Here is a 19603-nt window from a genome sequence, read left to right as displayed (position 1 = left end):
TTACTTCATGCCATTCAATTCCTGATCTGAAGATAGAATTATTAGTTTCCTTATAATGCTCATCACTATTATATCCAAGGACTTCAGAAAAATTAATTAATTTATGTAGATAACATCCCTATGAAATGCAGGGGTGGAATTATTCCCATTTTACAAATGTGGAACTGAGGCACAAAGAGATTAAGATCAGAGGTATTCACTAATTTTGTGTGCCGAATTTGAGATGAGAGTGCTTAACATTATATAGCACTTAATATGTTATGCACAGCTCCCATTGTCTTCATTTGCAGTTGTGAGTGTTCACCTCTCTGTAAATCAGACCCCAAGGTCTCTGGTTGGGCATCCAGAAAATGAGGAACACACAATTAGTGACAACCTCTGAAAAGTTTGGTTTAAATGAGTTGCCCAGCATCACACAGGAACTCTGTGGCAGAGCCAGGGATAAAATCCAGTTCTCAAGGACAACGTTCACCTGTCTTAACCTTGAGACCCGCCTTTTCTCCTGCAATCCCCTGACAGCTTCACTATACACTATCTAATTTCTGCAACAAATAAGGTCGAGGTCCAATAGATAACAGCCTCCTTTACTACACATCCCTGATTCATCCCCAGAACAGGTGTACTGAATGAGCCAGATATCCTGTGGAAAAAATAGTACCCCTCTACCCCGATATAATGCAACCCGATGTAACACGAATTCGGATATAACACGGTAAAGCAGTGCTCCGGGGGCTAGGGCTGCGCACTCCGGTGGATCAAAGCAAGTTCGATATAACATGGTTTCACCTATAATGTGGTAAGATTTTTTGATTCCCAAGACAGCGTTATATCAGAGTAGAGGTGTATATAATAAAAGACTGTATCATCGCGCATACATGCAAAGGAGCCAAATTCAGGATTCACAGGCAAACTTAATTCTGGGAGTTCCTAACTTTTGAGTATTTGATTTTGCTTAATATTCTTTTAGCATAGCTTTTATGTATAATTTCCTATGTTTTTAAAAAAACAAACTGGAAAAAAGAAGAAAAAAATCTGTCCTATATTATTCTATTGACACCAACATGGGTCATCGCCAGGTTTGAAACTTTTAGATCTTTGTGCCAATGGAGTAACTTTCCCTCTACAGTTGTAATTCTCAGGATGTCTGAGGTCATCATTTTAGTATTATGTTTGTATTTGTGTTGTTTTTAGGTCTCCAGCCATACACAAACTACAGCTTCACACTTACAGCCTGCACATCTGCTGGATGTAGCTCTAGCCAGCCATTTGCAGGTCTAACCTTGCAAGCTGCTCCTCAGGGTAAGGAAAAGGCATTCCCATAATATTAGAGGGAATCATTGGGGGCAAAATTTCTGTGAATGGGCAAAACTCCATTGACATTGATGGAGCTCCTGAGCAGTCATTTACAACAGGTAATTTGGATCTTCAGTGCAATAATTGTATTATGATCCCATCTGTATCCTGGGGTACAACAGTGTGTCAGGTTCTCTGTTTTTTGTGAGAACAACTTTCTGGAATCATTTTGAAGTAAATGATTTCCAGATGTAATGGTAATGGGCACATTTTTATAAAAACAAAAATAAATAGATGCTGATATATCAGGCAAAGTTAGTCCTATGATTATCAACTTTTAAGGCTGATTCTCCATTGACCTGCAACCAGAATATTTATTTATGTCAGTGCTAATAGAGTGCAGAATATGTGTAAACTACCTTTCTGATCTGGTAGTGGTCTGTACTCACTTTGCACTGGTATAAACGACTGCACAAGGTACAGGGAAATAGAGAATCAGGACCTTTTATATTTAATTTTATGATATGGCTGAAACAATGGTATGCTGATGTTAACAGGAGTGTGGTCGAAACCTCGTCATATCATAGTCAGCTCAACACGAGTGGAATTCTATTGGGATGAACCAGACAAACCCAATGGACTCGTTTCTCAATATCAATTGCTTCGTAATGGAGAAGAGATTTTCCAGGGTGGCAGCGGAAATCTGAATTTCACTGATGATGGCCTTCAGCCCAACAGTAGGTAAGACCTAACAAAGTACTTTAGTAAGCTTCAAAGAGTGCTTATGAATTAGATTTTGCAGGAGAAGAGTAAAATTTTCAAAGGTGTCTACTAACCTGAATTCAGTTTTCAAAGTGCATAACCTGCTGAAGTGCTTTTGAAAATCCTGCTAAGCCCCTATCTGCACCTTTAGTTGCCTAAATATCTTTGAAAATCTGGCCCTGAGGCCTATGACTTTTTTGAAAATGGGACATGGGGCTCCTAAATCACTTGGGCACTCCTGAAAATGTTATGCATAAACTGCTGGGATGATTTAAAAAGAGAAAAATCTCTGATTCTGTTCCTTAATCACTGAAAAATTGAAGACCTCCTTAAAGAGGCTTCAGATGAAGATAAGCCATTCTTTGATAGGATAACGAGTCTTGTGGATAAGGGAGAAGCGGTGGATGTGGTATACCTAGACTTTAGGAAGGCATTTGATACAGTCTCGCATGATATTCTTATCGATAAACTAGGCAAATACAATTTAGATGGGGCTACTATAAGGTGGGTGCATAATTGGCTGGATAACCATACTCAGAGAGTAGTTATTAATGGTTCCCAATCCTGCTGAAAAGTGCATATAACAAGTGGGGGGGTTCTGCCAGGGTCTGTTTTTGGACGGCTCTGATTCCCAATATCTCATCAACGACTTAGATATTGCATAGAAAGTTATGCTTATTAAGTTTGCAGATGATACCAAACTGGGAGGGGACTGCAAGTCGTGCTTGGAGGACAGGGAACATAATATTAAAATGATCTGGACAAATTGGAGGAAATGGCTGAGGTAAAACAGGGATGAAGTTAAACAAAAGACAAATGCAAAACCACTCCACTTAGGAATAAAAAAAATCAGTGTCACACATACAAAATGGAAGAGCACTGTCTAGGAAGGAGTTATGGCAGAAAAGGGGGCATCCTAGGGGTTATAGCTGGACCACAAGTTAAATATTGGTTCCAACAGTTGTATCTGTTACAAAAAAAAGGCAAACGTGATTCTGGGATGCATTAACAGAAGTGTTATGAGCAAAGACACAAAAGTCATTCTCCCGTTCTACTACTGCCACTGGGTTAGGCCTCAAACTGGAGTATGTGTTTCCAGTTCTGGCACGGCATCAAAAAAGATGTTGGAGAAATTGCGAGAGTCCCAGGGAAAGAGCAACAGGAAATGATTAAAAAGTCTTCGAGAACATGACCTACAAAGGAAAAGCTGAAAGAATTGGGTTGTTTAGTTTGGAAAAGAGAAGATGAGAGGGCACATGATAGCAGTTTTCAGGTATCTAAAAGGTGTCCATAAGAGAAGGAGAAAACGTGTTCACTTTAGCCTCTAATGATTTAGAACAAGAGAAGCAATGGTCTTAAAGGCCAGCAAGGGAGTTTAGGCTGGAACATTAGGAAAAGCAGTTCCAACTGTCAGGGTGGTTAAACACTGGAATAAATTGCCTAGGGAGGTTGTGGAATCTCCATCTCTGGAGATATTTAAGAGTAGGTTAGAGAAATGTCTATCAGGGATGGTTTAGACAGTATTTGATCCTGCCATGAGGGCAGGGGACTGGACTCGATGACCTCTCGAGGTCCCTTCCAGTCCTAGAATCAAGGATCTATGAAAGCCTTGTACCAAATTGATTCATAGACTTGAAGGTCAGAAGGGACCATCATGATCATCTAGTCCAGTGTTTTTCAAACCGTGGGTCATCATCCGCTACTGGGTCGCAGCATGTAGGTTGCTGGGTCGCCTTCATCTGGTCAGCACTGCTGACCAGCCCATTAAAAGTCCCGTCGTCGGTGCTGACTAGTGCCGTCAGTAGGCTGCTAGAGCCTACCTTTTCCGACACCATGCTGTGCTTCGGAAGCAGCCGGCAGCGAATCCAGCTTCTAGTCAGGGGGGCCACAGGGCTCTGTCTGCTGCCCCTGCCCCGAGCATTGGCTCCGCACTCCCACTGGCCAGGTGTCGGCCAGTGGGAACTAGGGAGGTGGAGCCCGCAGGCAAGAGTCATGCGGAGCCACTTCTGTGCATCTGCCTAGGAGCCACACCTGCTACTGGATGCTTCAGGGGCACAGCGAGCTCCGCGGTGCCCCTGGCTGCACTGCTGACTGGGATCCACCAGAGGTAAGTCCCTGCCCCAATCCCCTGCCCCAGCTCTGAGCCCCCCCAAACCTGGAACCCCTTCCTACACCCCAAACCCCTCATTCATGGCCCTACCCCAGAGCCTGCACACTTCCTGCCCCCCTAACCCCTTGCCCCAGCCCGGAGCCCCTCTACACCCCAAACCCCTCATCCCCAACTCCACTGGGTCATGGGCATCAACAATTTTCTTCACTTGGGTCCCCAGAAAAGAAGTTTGAAAACCACTAATCTAGTCTGACCTCCTTTGCAGGCCACAGAACCTCACCCACCCCTTCTGTAATAGACCCCCTAGCCTCTGGTTGAATTACTGAAGTCCTCAAATCATGATTTAATGACTTCAAGTTACAGCAAATCCACCATTGACACCAGTTTAAACCTGCAAGTGATCCATGCCCCATGCTGCAGAGGAAGGCGAAACCCCCCCAGCATCTCTGCCAATCTGACCTGAGGTGCCGGAGGGGAGTCCTTCCCAACCACAAATATGGCAAAGAGACCCTGAGCATGTGGGCAAGACCCACCAGGCAGATACCCAGCAAAGAATTCTCTGGAGTAACTCAGAGCCCTCCGAATTCTAGTGTCCCATCTCCAGCAGTTGGGGATTTTTGCTGCTGGCAGTCACCAATAGGCCACATGCCATTCTAGGCATTCCCTACCTCAGCATCTTTCTCTGAGCTTTAATTGTTCTGGCTCATAGTTCCACTTTTCTTCTATTGGCTTGGCTCAGAGAGGTTGAAATTCTTTGCATAGCAGACTATGCACTGGGTGGTGGATAGTGCATGTTGAACATACCACTATGAAGGTGAAAATCCCTAATAACAGCATCTTCTAATATTTTTAGGAGGCCATTCTAAAATTGTTTTTAATGTGTCACATGGTCTAAGTCAGGGGTTCCCAACGTGGTGCCCGTGGGTACCATGGCACCCGCCAGGGCATCCATGTGCACCCGCCTACTGGTCACTGGACAAGCAGCTGCTGAAATGCCACTGAGAAGTGGCAATGTCAAGAAAGCGACACCTCTTGATGACGCTGCTTCATGGCGGCATTTCGGCAGCTGCTTGTCCAGCGGTCATCGTCCTCGGTGGCTAGTTGTCCAGCGCCTACCCCACAGAAAAAGTTGGGGACCACTGGTCTAAGTGTTTCTTAAGATGCTATGAAAAGTAATATAAAAAGTATTAGTTTGATTAGCAAGAGATGTGTGATTTTTTTTTTTTTTTTACCTGAAAAGGGCGAAAGTGAAAATCTGTATTTTAATGCAATATATATAACGTGCTTTGTGGTCTGTACTTCCTAAACTGATGCAAAAGGGAAATAATTCCAGTACAAACATCTCTACAGTATTTAACCACCATTTCTGTTGCTGCTGTTTTTGTGTTTGTGCAGATATGTTTACCAGCTGGAAGCCAGCACTGGGGGTGGCAGCAGTACTAGTGACAAATACGTTATACAAACACCAGTAGAAACACCAGAGGAAATCCATGTTCCATATAATGTCACAGTAATGGATGCATATTCCATATTTGTGGCTTGGGACACTCCAGGTAAAAACATACTTCTGTATAGTTTCTTGTGGCAAATTAAAGAATGCCTTGTGGCAAATTAATGGCCATAGGGAAAATAATACATTGAGCAAGTCTCGTGTTTCATTCTGGTTTCATGTCTGGTGTCAGAAAGCGCATCTGTGAATTGAGTAGCGGGTATCCCATGCTGATGATTCTTATAGAGTTTTAATATTATAATAATAATTAATAATAATATCGTCCCACGTACTTGACTGTGAGGATTGGTCCTCTGTACATTGGTTTGAACATGTGAACTACTATGTATGTACTAAGTATTATTGAAAGAAACAATTCAAATAGCTGCATGTCAGGAAAACTTAATGTAAATTTCCTTCTTTCATCTTTGCTGAAACTGGGTTATTGACAGGAAAGATGCTTGTTGATGGTATAAGTTCCTGTGTTCCTAGAGCCTTAAAATGCCACTTAGCCTGCAGGATGAACAACACTGAGTTCCTGTGACAAAGACACTCCTTTCCTGTGTTTTAATTTTAAGATTCATGAACTGTACATGAAATGGCTTTTTAGTTGTCTCTGTTTCCCAACTTGGTCTTGATGCTCCTGATTTTTAAATGTTAGCAACTAGTCATGGGTTTGGCTTGCTATCATCATAAGCCATCATCAGAATTAGAGAAATCTGGATGGTTTATGGGACTAGTAATGCGATATAGAGCAGCTGTACTCAGTTGTTACCAGCCAAGGCAAATGGAGTAAGAGTGAGCCATGAACTAACCATGTTGTGGTATCCTGAGACTGCATTGCAATCTGAGATGACCCTGATTTACAATATTGAAAACTATATTTCAAACACTTCATAGTCCAGGACACTTCCAATTCAGTGTTTTGGTTCATGCCCATCTTTAGTTGCAATATTTTCATTTTAATTCATCATCGGAAATTAACATCACCTCCTGCCTTACTCCCACTCTGTGTCATGGAGACAGGAGGACCAGATTCCATGGAATGATACTGATTTATATGACAGCCTCACCCCATGTGGCTCTGTCCACTATTTCCATAGAGAAGGCTTAAGGTTCCAGGCCTCCTGGAAGTGGTTGGGATCAGTGGAAAGATTTCTTGGCCTGGTGTGCAGATGTGTAAAGCAGGAGTTAGGTGTTAACAGCCCCCTTAATCTCACGTAACCATGGGCCAAGTTTTGGTCCACTGATAGTTTAGCCTACTTATTAGATCAACAAAATCTGAACAAATCCGCTCCAGAGTGGGTGAGTAGCAGTTAGGATTTAGTTAAATGTTTGTCACCCCATCAAGGATAAGTGTTGTATTGAGTCAGTACAGATCATGGCTTCACTGGCATGTTACATTTCCCTGGCATGATAAAAATTATATGATACAGTTATTGTGGAATAAATATTAACATTGTGGATAGAAACAGAAATAGAGAGAGAGAGAGATCCATATTTCCATCTAGTATAGTTAATCTCCAGCAGGAACTTCTGCTTTTACTTGTACATATCCATAGAACTTATTCATAGGCCTATGTCCATCATATATTTAAATTTGTTAACAGCACAGTAGCTATAACTGAGCTTGTAGTTTTTTGTCATGTTAAGTCGCAACCCCTACAGTGGACAGCGTGTCACTTACCAGATCAGTGGTCAGGGTCATCTGTGTGTCAGCTTGTATGCGTATATTTTTTTTCAGTGTGCTGTCCAGCTCTGTGCAGATAGCTGGTTCAGCAGACCTTGATAGTACGACCCAATGTTGTTAAGTGTTGAAGGCTGGAACGTCCTTGTCTTGGTAATGCTGTTCAGGCTACCCAGTGCTTCTGTTCTTGAAGCTTCAGTGCTATTACTGTTAACAGCGTATAAGGCAGCCTGCTCATTCAGCAAACCCTGGTGTTACTTATAAAAAAAAGACCACAGGCACAGCTTGGTAACAAAGGGACTTGGCCAGGTTTATTGCCTCCTAGGCCCAGCATCGGTGCCCTGGCTTTGTGGTTACAAGTACACTGGCACATGACTGGCTAGGAGCGAGAAGAGGCTCAGTCAGCAGTGAAAATATCTGCTGTTCCCTGGGCCACACAAAAAATTACAGCAAAGTACCCCAACATTTATAGCTAAAACTAACAATTAGGATACACAACTTACACACAACCTTATGTATTTCATAACAGTTGTTTGTTACCTTCCCTTGTTCCTAATATCTTAAACTAAATTGGAAAGTGTCTGTACTAGCTGAAATGCATTTACGTAAATATCTGGTGCCTAGTACAATAGCAACAACTTTACCAGTTTCATGTACTAAACAGTGAACTTACAAGCATCTGCTTTAATACATGACCTGACTTTGGTTCACAGTCTCTGGTTCAGGCCTTAAATCTTGCACCAGGCCATCTCTCCCCACTGCGCTTACCTTTTTAATGAAGCACATTAATGTGTTTTCAAATGTCTAGATAGTAGTTATTTTTCAGGTGACAATTTTCTTTGATATCGGTCTTTGAAAAACTTTTGAAATGTTTGTTTACAGCAGGAAGAACTGGGTGAGGTTTTTCAGTGAACTCTTTTTTTGATGTCCCTTCTTCCTAATTAATTAAGACATTTTCACCTTGAAGACTAGCCACTGGCTACGAGAAAGTCAGAGGGCATTGACAGTAACTTCCCCTAGAAAAAGCATTTTGCATTCAAGTATGGCTTAATAAGTATTGTGGTGATGCTTGACGCTAACTCTGCGCATTTAACCAGTGGCTACTAGGTCTATAATACCCCTGAACTGTCAATCTTTTAATTTGTAGAAGCACAAAATCCATTATAGAAATGCTAGAATATATGAAAAAGATTAAAATCTTAAATTAAACTTTTCCCCTGACTGCCAGGAAGGATTTAGAACCCAGCAAGAAGGGAGGTGAATGTGACTTGTGTATAATCTACAGCTGATTTTATTGGAAAGTGCCTCCTACTCTGCTATAGTTTTGATAGTAGGTATTATTTAAGGTCCTGAATATTCAGTAACATTAGAAATAAGTTTTAAAATGCAAGAAAATATTGAAATGGTGAACAAAGACTTGTGGGAATGGGGTGTTTGTTGAAAAAGTTTCTCAACATAGCCTGGATCTTTTCATTTGTCTGTTTGAATTCATGTAATTGGCAGTAGGTTAAAAGTCTGAGAATAAGGCTCTAGTATGTCAATGGTCAACATAATACACTTCATTGTTTTGAGTATAGGACTTTGTAAAAGGGCAAATGGGTTCCTGAAACCATCCACATTGTGGGATTGGGCTTTCATCAATATTTGCTGGACCTGGGTTTAATCTATGCACACAATTATAGGGGTCCCCCTGTAGGAGTCCATGTTCTCTGTCAGACCCACATACCTCTCTTCCTCGGGTCCTGAGATGCACTCCAGACATATAACTTAGTTATGCTGGTGTTGATAGGGGCTGAGTGACTGGATCCCTCTCACTTCCTACTCCCAGCTGAGTCCCAGTCTTCAGGCCTTTAAAGGAATTTGAGTGGCTTCTCCCACAACATGGTCTTTGGGATGGGCAGTGAGGTAGGGACCACTGTTTCTTCAGTGAAAAGGTCTTCAAGTGCACAGGATGTACCTGTTCTTCCCACACCAGTAGGGCAATAGCAATAGCAGGGAAATGCTCTGCTACCAAAACACACACTGCGCACAGGGGCATAGATTCATATAGTACCCCTAAGAGATTAATGGATGCTCCTTCATAATCATGAATTTCAGATTATGGGTCACTATAGGTTGTCCATGCTGCAAATATTTTCTTGAAGAAGAAGGGGAGATAACAGGGTTAAAAATGAGTGGAGGTAGAGGGTCCCCATAGAGGCTCAAAAACAGATCTTTTGAGATGGAATGATCCTCTGTGAGTAAACCTTATAGGTCCAGATCATGTAGCCCAGGGAAGCTGAGACCTGCAAGGTTAGTCTAACACTACGTGTGACCCTTATTCACTTCATGGTGCAAGATAGTCTTCTTCTGTTAGATTTACTTTTTCCATGTATGAATCCTAGGTTTTGCAACACACCTATCAAAATACTGTTGTTTTCCCCTTTTACATCCAGAATTGAGCCTTTATAATAAGGATTGGCAGTGACTCTTCCACTGAAAGTCATTTTAATTGATATTGTTTCCAGGATTAAAACTGTTTTTTATTAATCAAGTTTTGATGAAAAAGTAGTTAGCCTTGGTATCTTCCTGTCTGTGGATAGTGGTCCACTTTGGCATTGGATCTGCTTGTCTGCTGTAATAAATTTGGATCAAATATTCACCCTCAGGATTAATTATGGACATCCTGTGAGACAAATTCTCCTTTTTGAGGTTTTAATTATGATGTTTCAACATCAGTGATGTATCCAAATTCCATAACTTTAGAGATATATAACGTTTTAAAGCTCCTGACCTAGCTAAATGGCAAGGTGGCTGAGCAGTGGTTAAAATGATGGATTCACAAAAAATGTTTGATACACCTCACTCGCTAAGGAAAGTAGGGCTTTATTTTCTGAAATAGGTATCCCATTATTTTTGTGTTACACTGCATCAGCGCACAGACCTCAAAGGTACAGTACATTTCACTGATATGCCACAGAAGGATATGTTACAGTTACTGTGGAACAACTGTCAATATCATAGATAGAAACAGACAGCCTGAATGGGGAAAAAAACATAATTTTCCTGAGGCATAACCATAAATGTTATTGGTAGGTAGACAAGTATCCACCCTACATTTAAACTCATTAACACCACCAATAGCTCTCACTGTGGCCTAACTCTGCCAAGAGTCTTCAATAGCTATGAACTTCAGCGAAAGCTGACGTCCACCAAAACCCACAGGATCATGTCCTCTGTTGCAGATTGCCTGTTTCATATGTTAATGATCTTCTCGATTTAAATATCCCTTTTTCTCATATAATAGAGTTCTAGTTCACTCCATCAGTCTGTGCTTCCAGGTTTTTCATAGCATATGCGGATTGTACGTTGTGTAGAGTGTTCGGATTTCTACCTATATTCTTCCTGGGGCCCCACTTGGTATTTGTGTACCAGACTTAGGTGTTCTGGTAGCCTGGTTTCTTTTTGCCCCCCTAAGCCTGATATTGTCTTAGTTCTTGATAGTAATAAGTATGATCCAATAGATAGCTCTGAAGATTGTAATTCAAAGGAATTAATTTTCCAGATCAGTTTGTTTTCTAGAATAATTTAGTATTTGTGATATGCACAAAGCTTGTGTATTACTGTGGTGGTACAGGTCAAAATGTTCAAACTTGGACACTTAACATTAGATGCGTAAATACATATTTAGGCATCTAAATAAGTGGATTGATGAGCGCTCAGAATTGTCATTGCCTTCAATAGGAGCAGTGGTTACAGAGCATCTTTCTCAGGGTACTTAATGTAGGTGCTTATATATGGATTTAAAATACTTAATATTAGTTGTCCAAGTATACTAGTTCTGGCTGTAATGTGTGGTACCAGTTTATTGTTCATAATTACAATTATTTGGCACATTAACCTCTTACTTAGATTTTAATAAAAGACATGACACTTATTTTTGAAGACTTGTTGGAATACAACTATAAAACTTCAGTTATTTGGTTTAATGGTGGTTGAATTTCACATTACATTAAGTAGTTTTCAGCAATTGACTTCAAATGGACCTTTGTTCACCAGTCTTTAAAACAAGATTGTGATTTTCTTTTTCTCTTTTAAACATATTTTGCTGCAAATTCTACCTTATGAGCTGCCCTAGTTTTGAAGTAAACAGGGCTGTCAAACCTAATTTGCTGGGTTTTTTTCACAGAATTGTCCATTATACATTATCCAAATGCAACAGCAAAAAAACAAGATTTAGTTTGATTGACTTGTCCCATTGCAAAGTGTGCACCTGCTGTGAAATGAAGTTGCAGAGGAAAAAAGTGGAATAATTTAACTTTTTTATTTGTAAAGATAATCAGGGTTTTTCTGATTACATCTTAACTTCATAAATGTTAAATAACCTATCAGCATCTAGTTGTTGTAAATTATGAAAAGGAGTATTGCTGAGAATATTAACCAACTAAATCTTTGTTCTTTAGTGAACATGAAAATATGTTATGGCAGGTTGTCATTATGCTCATGGTAACTTTGACACCAAATAACAAAACTGCCATTTGCACTTAGGGTAAATTGGTTCACTTATGCTTTTACTGTTCCTTTTATTTTGACATAAATTTATGAACTCTGAAACTAACCAAGTCATGTGGTTTCCCAGCTGATTATAACAAATATGCCCATTTCATTTCATTCAGTCATCAGAGCACCTGCGGTAGATAGTTTCAAACTTACTGCAGATCTTTTAGGGTATATCTGAACATACAAAGTTTTTCATGCATTCTAACTATTCATTTTTTCTCTTTTTCAAAGGGTAAAGTGATCGCTTGGTGTTAGCACTAGGTGAATACTGGGAAGAATTTCCATTTAATATTTCTTTGCATTTTTCAGTGCACTTGTTTTGACACATTTGCACTTTTGTGTTCACTTTCTAAGATAATCTTCAAAAGGAGTTTACTGGCATAACCATTCTCCAACAAAGTAAATTTTAAGAGCATATTGTAGACTATTCATATAAAGTGAATTTTGAGTCAGTGATCACAAGCAAATATACTGTATCTTAAGAGGTTATACTCAGTCAGAGAGCATAAACTTATCATGTGGCTTGTACATTTCCCAATATGAGATGTATATGTAAATATAATGTATACATTGATACTGACATACATGATGCTTTGTGAATATAGAATTGAATTGCTAGTGAGAAAGGACCTATTTCTTATAACTCAGAAAATGATTCACCTCTATCGTGGTTATATCCTATAGTATAATGCTGCTTTTAAATCTTGTAATAATACATGTATAAATATACACATAAAGAATGAGAATTTTAGACACTAGCCTTCATTTTTTCCAGGGCCAAATAATTGTGAGCACAGTCATGATCCTGCAGTCTATCTCACTGAGATGTGTAAGGCCTTAAGTTTTTTGTGGGTGCAGTCAGAAAGGTAGAGGCTAATTCTTCCCACTGCCAGTGTGGACTCAACATGGACCAAGAGGAGAAACTTTATGTCTCTTTTATGCTAGGGCTCATGAGGAGCAAATCAGCTCTAGAGCAGGTAGAGCAACCTAAAGCTGCCCTAGCTTGTAGAAATTGCCAGGATTCAGGACTGCCATAGCGACGCTTCCTGCCATCACTGATGTCCCCTTCCTGCCATCAGAGATTTCAGCAGAAGCAGTGCAGAACTAGTGAGGTGGGCTCTACAACTGTCAGAGAGGCCTTCTGTGTTGGAGAAACAAATCGGAGAGGCTACTTTTCACCAACTTAGAGTCCACGGTGCAGGGGTGAATTCCCCCCAATGGTACATTCACACAGCAAAAGCTGTGCACGGGCTAGCCTACCCAACCTAGCATGCATCCAGACAGTGCTGGTAACAATAACCATGAAGACAGCACAGTGCAGGCTTCAGAGCAGTCTCATGAGCCAAGTATGTACCCAGGGTCTATGCCAGGCTTATTCTACCTGCTCTGAAGTCTGCACTTCTTCTCTGCTACATAACCCATGCTAGTTGTATTCAAGCTAGCTCAGGTAGGCTAACACAGCATTTGCTCTTTAGACATACCTTTATATATGTAAGTGCCAATTTTTCAACCCAGCTTTAATTGGGCCTTTATTTTTGTGAGTGCAAAATAGTAAACACAAATAATTACAAATGCAGCCTTCAATCTGCTGCTATTTGCACTTACAACTTAGATCACATGCATATATAGGTCCTTCATTTGTGGAACTTAAATGCTTAAGTGGCCTAAGTTGGAAGCTCCAGTGACCCAAAGACCTGGTACATTTTGTGGTCTCATATCAGTTTCTGTGCTGCTTTTTTGTGAAAGTATAAAGTAGTTTCTATGTATTTTTTTCCCAAACAAACCTAAGATACTTTATATATATGGGCACAGATAACTGGAGATTTGGGGGAACTTTAGTACCCCTAAAATGCTGGAATTGCATTAATAAATAAAGAAACACTAAGTTTGGAACAGAAGCTCATTTATCTCACTTTATTAAGAGTGGACAAATTTACTCATGGTACAAAACTGTTCACTGAAGCATTAAACATGGGCATAATGAACAACCTACAAATCTGAAAACAATTCCAAACAATGATCTTCACCTTGGGTTTCTTGAAATGAAACATCTGTAATCTATAAATCAAAAGTTTTGCCCTTTTATACTTGTAAAGCCATACACTAGTTGAGCCTTGACTTTGATCCAAAATGGTAAAATTATGTTTTAATAGGACAGTAGAGCACTGACTGCACTCACTCACAACACTGATTGCCAGTAGCACCATAATCATTTTTATTAACTTTACCACTTTGGAAAACAGCTGTTGTTCAGTTTGGCTGAGCAAACTGGGATATTTCTGAACTGACTTTTTTGTACATTGAATACTGGATACCATAAAATCAACTACTTTGAAGGTGGTGTACTTAGGAAATTCCTTTGCTGAATTTGGATAGCTGGGTTGACCTCCCTTATTTGCATTATTTTGGGAACTTTTCTCTTCCTTGGAACCTCAGACATTCTGACTATCTGCAACTTTAAATTTTTTCTGGTGGATTTGCACCCAGAACAAATTAAAGTTTTCATCTGATTGGATGGACTGAAGTGAATAAAATGTCATTTTCATAAGAGATTAACCTTCTGTTGCTGAAATATCCAACCCATATTTAGGCCTTTTCAACCTAGTTCAATACCAAAAACAAAGTTAAATTTTTCCATTTGAACAGCTAGGTAATTAAATTCAAGTTCTCATTTCAGGATCGCTCATTGCATCCTCCACAATCTCCCATGTTCCACACAGTGCAAGATAGTTCTCAAAAACTGAAGCCAGTGCTACCACCTGGAGAGTATACCTGGTAGGACAGAGAACCCAGATACCTCGTGATACACTTAACACTTCGAATATGATGTCCTGAAATATAGCCCTATGACGAGGGAAGCCAGGGCTCAACCCTCCCTGTGGAGGAGGGGAGCCACACCGGCCTCATCCTGTTCTCACCGGGTCCTGTCCTTCGGGTCCACTGTCCACTGTCTGGGCGTTCGGTCCCTGTGGAGTGGACTGGGACACGGCAGAGTCAGTGGGGCCCTGCCTTGGACGCAGGTGGGCACCAAACACAGTGCACTAGGCTCTGGCCCTGTGGTGGGACAGGGCAGCAGGCAACCAACAGTCCAAGGAAGAGAGCTTCTGGCCCTTTGGGGCAGGGCAGAGCAACAAACCGTTAGGGGGCTCTGGCCCTTTGGGGCAGGGCAGAGCAACACATCAGTCAGGGGCTCTGGCCCTGCCACCACCAAGCACACAGTCAGAGAGCCTCTGGCACTTTGGGGCAGGGCAGAGCAACCACACAGCTCAGAGAGCTCTTGCCCTATTGGGGCAGGGCAGAAGCAACACACAGTCAGAGAGCCTCTGGCCCTTTGGGCAGGCAGACAACACACAGTGCAGGGGGCTCTGGCCCTTTGGGCAGGGCGAAGCAAACACACAGTCAGGAGGGCTCTGGCCCTTTGGGGCAGGAGCAGCAGCAACACACAGTCAGGGGGCTCTGGCCGCTTTGGGGCAGGGCAGAGCAAACACACAGTCAGGGGGCTCTGGCCTTGGGGCAGGGGCATGAGCAACACCACAGTCCAGGGGGCTCTGCCTTGGGGCAGGCAGAGCAAACACAGTCAGGGGGCTCTGGCCCTTTGGGGCAGGGCAGAGCAACAACAGTCAGAGAGCTCTGGCCCTTTGGGCAGGGCAGAGCAACAAACATCAGGGCTCTGGCCCTTTGGGGGGCAGGGCAGGGCAACAACAGTCAGAGAGCTCTGGCCCTTGGGCAGGGCAGAGCAACAAACAGTCACTACAGAGCACAAACAGTTAGGGGCTCTGGCCTTTGGGGCAGGCAGAGCAACAAACAAATAGTAGCTGTGGGGCGAAGGGGATACGCCACCCGGCTACGGGTGGCGAGGGGAACGCAGGCCCACCCACTCCTCTGCGTCCAGCCCGGGCCTAGTAGCGCCGTCACCGCTAGTGCAGTCCCCAGTGGATCAGCCCGAAACACACTGACAGAGTGCTCGGGGGTCACTGAACCAAACACTGACACGCGGTCAGTGGGATCCTGACCTGAGAACAAACGGTCAGGTCTGGGCTTCTGCGGCTGACTGTGGTCAGCCGGCCCGGGCTACTTTCATCCCCCTTCGCAGGGCCTACGGGATCCGCTGGGTCGTCGCCGATGGGCTCCCCCAGTCCGGCAGGGGGTAGATCCGGTAGTACCATCGGGGTAGCTGGGCCAGGTCTGGTCCGGAGGCTCCTCGCAAGGCCCGTAGTTTGGGGCTGGAGTGCGGTGTAGTTCCGAGCGCAGGGTCGTGGTTGCGCGGGTCGTGTCTGGACAAGCCTAGGTCCGGTCTCGGAGCTCGGCACCTCCCAGCGACGAGGGTCGTCCGGACGTCTGCTCTCGCTGGCTGCTGAGCCCAACTGAGGCCGGCGCCCGGCTTATACTCCGGGTCGCCGCTCTCCTTTGAGGGCGGGGCTTCCGCCGGAAGTTCGCCCTGGGGGAATGGAAGGGCTCACCCTCCCTGTGGAGGAGGGGAAGCCACACCGCTCGCACAAATGTGTGATATTTTTAAATGAACTTTGCAATTATAAACAACTTCGCAGAGTATCTCTTAGGAATTTTTTATTTTTAAATGCGCCTTGCATGCCAAATTCAAGCAACCAATGATGAGTACAGTAGCTTGTGGATTCTTCCTGTTGACAATGGATTGTTGACCCTGATACTAGGGGCTTGTAACACGAAACACTTAGTTCACTGCATTCTGGGGTGTAAATCTACCTGCAGCATACTTAGTGTCCATGTGGAACGCGCTGCATGATACAGTTCCCTAGTATGTTTTGGTCTACTCCATTTCAAATAGGCTAGTGCTTAGTGCAGACTCACTAGTGTGGGGTGATTTATATGCTCACTTGCCATGACCTAGTGATTTATATAAGAGGCCCAGCCTACCATATTAATGGCACTATCATAACTTGTATGCAAAGGTGTTGATCCTCACTCAGATTAGGTGCAATAATATATTTCTAATTAGATCCCACACTGTACAGGCAATATTATACAATCAAATGAACCTTTGTGAACATTCATATAATCATCCACGCATTGCAGACATAAAAACAGTTGCTTTAGAAAATTTTGTGTTGCAGTTACCCTAATTGTATACTGCTTTCCAGAAAATCCCCCTCGTGAATTTTAGAGTCATGATTTCCATTGTTTCACTTTGAATATCTGATTGTGAAATATAGAATCTCATTTTGCCTGCAGACAAAGTCAGCTCTTAACTTAAGGGCTTTATTTTCAGCTAGATTCAATCTAATAGCCTTGCAATGCAAGTCCCTTGTGAGCAAGATAATGTATACAACTTAGTATTCTGTGAGAATCTTCCTGTTTCTTCTCTTCCTCTGAGAAACTGATACTTAGCATGTCAACATCATTTTTGTGGTGTTTTGAAGATATCAACTGCTTGTTGGTTGATGTGAAGATTTTGGTGCCTCTCAAATTTGTCATCAGCCTTTTTCCAATTAGTGAATCCAGTGTTTTGAAGCTTCATCTTTTGTACTGTGCATAAAAGTTGTTCAACAGTAGATAACAAGTACATTCTTACCAGCTTCAGATAATGGAACCAGAAGATCATCCAACCAGATAAGCAGAAGGAATGGTCTCATTTTCCAAAGTTTACACGTTTTACATTTTCCAGTTTTATGAATCCCCTGGAGACTAACATGGAAAAGACTATAAATAAGATGGCGGAGGGAGCCCTTTGACCTAGGTATGATGGAACTGGGTCCAAGTCGCTAAGGACAGCTAAAGAATCATGGCTCCATGATATCTGACCGTGCCTCTCTTTGTGGAAAAGAGTACATGGAACTCCTGGCAGGAATGAGAAGAGTCAAACAGGGAGGCTCTGGGAGTCAGCCCTAAGGTAGTGGATGTGACTGGATCTTAGGTCTTCCTAGAGAGATAGGGCTTCCCGACAGAGACAGAAAAGAGGATCAATAGCCTATCATGAGAGAAGTGGGAATGTCTAATAAAGTTTGCAAGATGACACGAAGCTGGGATGGTATTGCAATACAGAGAGGAACGGGATATCCTACAGGAAGATCTAGATGACCTTGTAAACTGGAGTAATTAGTAATTAGGATGAAATTTAATAGTGAAATTGCAGGGTCATGCATTAGGGATTAACAAGAATTTTGGTTATAAACTGGGGACACATCACTTGGAAGTAACGAGGAGGAAAAGGACCTCGGAGTATTGGTTGATCACAGGGTGACTATGAGCCGATAATGGCTGTGAAAAATGCTAATGCGGTCTTGGAATGCATCAGGTGAGGTATTTCCTGTAGAGATAAGGAGGTGTTAGTACCATTATACAAGGCACTGATGAGACCTCATCTGGAATATTGTGTGCATTTCTAGTCTCCCATGTTTAAGAAGAATGAATTCAAACTGGAACAAGTACAGAGAAGGGCTACTGGGGTAATCCGAGGAATGGAAAACTTGTTTTATGAAAAGAGACTCAAAGAGCTTGGCTTGTTTAGCCTAACCAAAAAGAAGGCTGAGGGGAAATACGATTGCTTTCTATAAATATATCCGAGGGATAAATACCAGGGAGGGAGAGGAATTATTTAAGCTCAGTACCAATGGGAATTCAAGAACAAATGGATATAAACTGGCCATCAGGAAGTTTAGACTTGAAATTAGACAAAGATTTGTAACCATCAGAGGAGTGAAGTTCTGGAATACCCATCCAAGTAGAGCAGTGGAGGCAAAAGACATATATGGCTTCAAGACTAAGCTTGATAAGTTTATGGAAGGGAGGGTATGGTAGGATAGCCTAATTTTGGCAATTAATTGATCTTTGACTATTAGCAGTAAATATGCCCAATGGCCTGTGATGGGACACTACATAGGGTGGGATCTCAGTTACTACAAATAATTCTTTCCTGGATGTCTGGCTGATGAGTCTTGCCCACATGCTCAGGGTTTAGCTGATCACCATATTTGGGGTCGGGAAGGAATTTTCCTCCAGGGCAGACTGGCAGAGGCCCTGGGGGGTTTTCGCCTGCCTCTGCAGCATGGGGCACGGTTCACTTGCTGGAGGATTCTCTGCACCTTGAGGTCTTTAAATCACGATTTGAAGACTTCAGTAACTCAAACATAGGTCAGGGGTTTGTTACAAGAGTAGGTGGGTAAGATTCTGTGTCCTGCATTGCTTAGGAGGTCAGACTAGAAGATCATAATGGTCCTTTCTGACCTTAAAGTCTATGAGAAGGAAGAAATAGCCAGCCTGGCCGCAAAACCAGTGGGAGAAGCACAGACAGGTTGAGCCTCACCCAGGTGCCTCACCCAGGCACCCAAGAAAAGGACTCTCTGCTTGCTGAGGCATTTCCCTGCTAGGGAAGAAAGGAGCCAAAACCTGCTTCAGGAAGGACCTTCAACTCAGCCCCAGCTATCAAGAACCAGTTGATATCCCAGGGGAAATGGACCATTAGAGGACTGTGCCTCCAACTGAGCTGAAGTGAACAATCTGTCAGTTATCTGGGACTATAGCCACTACAGTAATTAGAATAAAAAAGATAATCAACAGCCATTACTGTATTAGTGTTTAACTCTAGACCCCACTTCCTCCAAATAAAAAAAAAAATGTGTCTACACTCTTGTGGAGTTGAGTCACACTCCCGTAGACATTCTGTAGTGGCAAATTTGCATCGATTTCAGTGAGCCTGTACACAGCAAGAAAGGTTCTCACGAAACAGATTAATTGAAGTGTATTGGTT

The 19603-nt window shown here is 42.4% G+C and overlaps 1 protein-coding gene across 1 annotated transcript in view; it reads left to right on the top strand.

The window, feature by feature from the left end:
* The window catches only part of USH2A (usherin), a 622140-nt gene that overhangs the window by 499261 nt on the left and 103276 nt on the right, over positions 1 to 19603 (top strand). The window contains exons 55-57 of the mRNA XM_075064332.1: positions 1192 to 1299; positions 1851 to 2034; positions 5561 to 5718. Of these exons, the coding sequence (XP_074920433.1) occupies positions 1192 to 1299; positions 1851 to 2034; positions 5561 to 5718 (450 nt within the window). The remainder of the gene's footprint in view (positions 1 to 1191; positions 1300 to 1850; positions 2035 to 5560; positions 5719 to 19603) is intronic.

This window comes from Chelonoidis abingdonii, chromosome 3, assembly GCF_003597395.2.
Source record: "Chelonoidis abingdonii isolate Lonesome George chromosome 3, CheloAbing_2.0, whole genome shotgun sequence".
Lineage (NCBI taxonomy): Eukaryota > Metazoa > Chordata > Testudines > Testudinidae > Chelonoidis > Chelonoidis abingdonii.
Note: the sequence above shows the minus strand (reverse complement) of the source record. Positions and strands in the feature narration are given on the sequence as shown.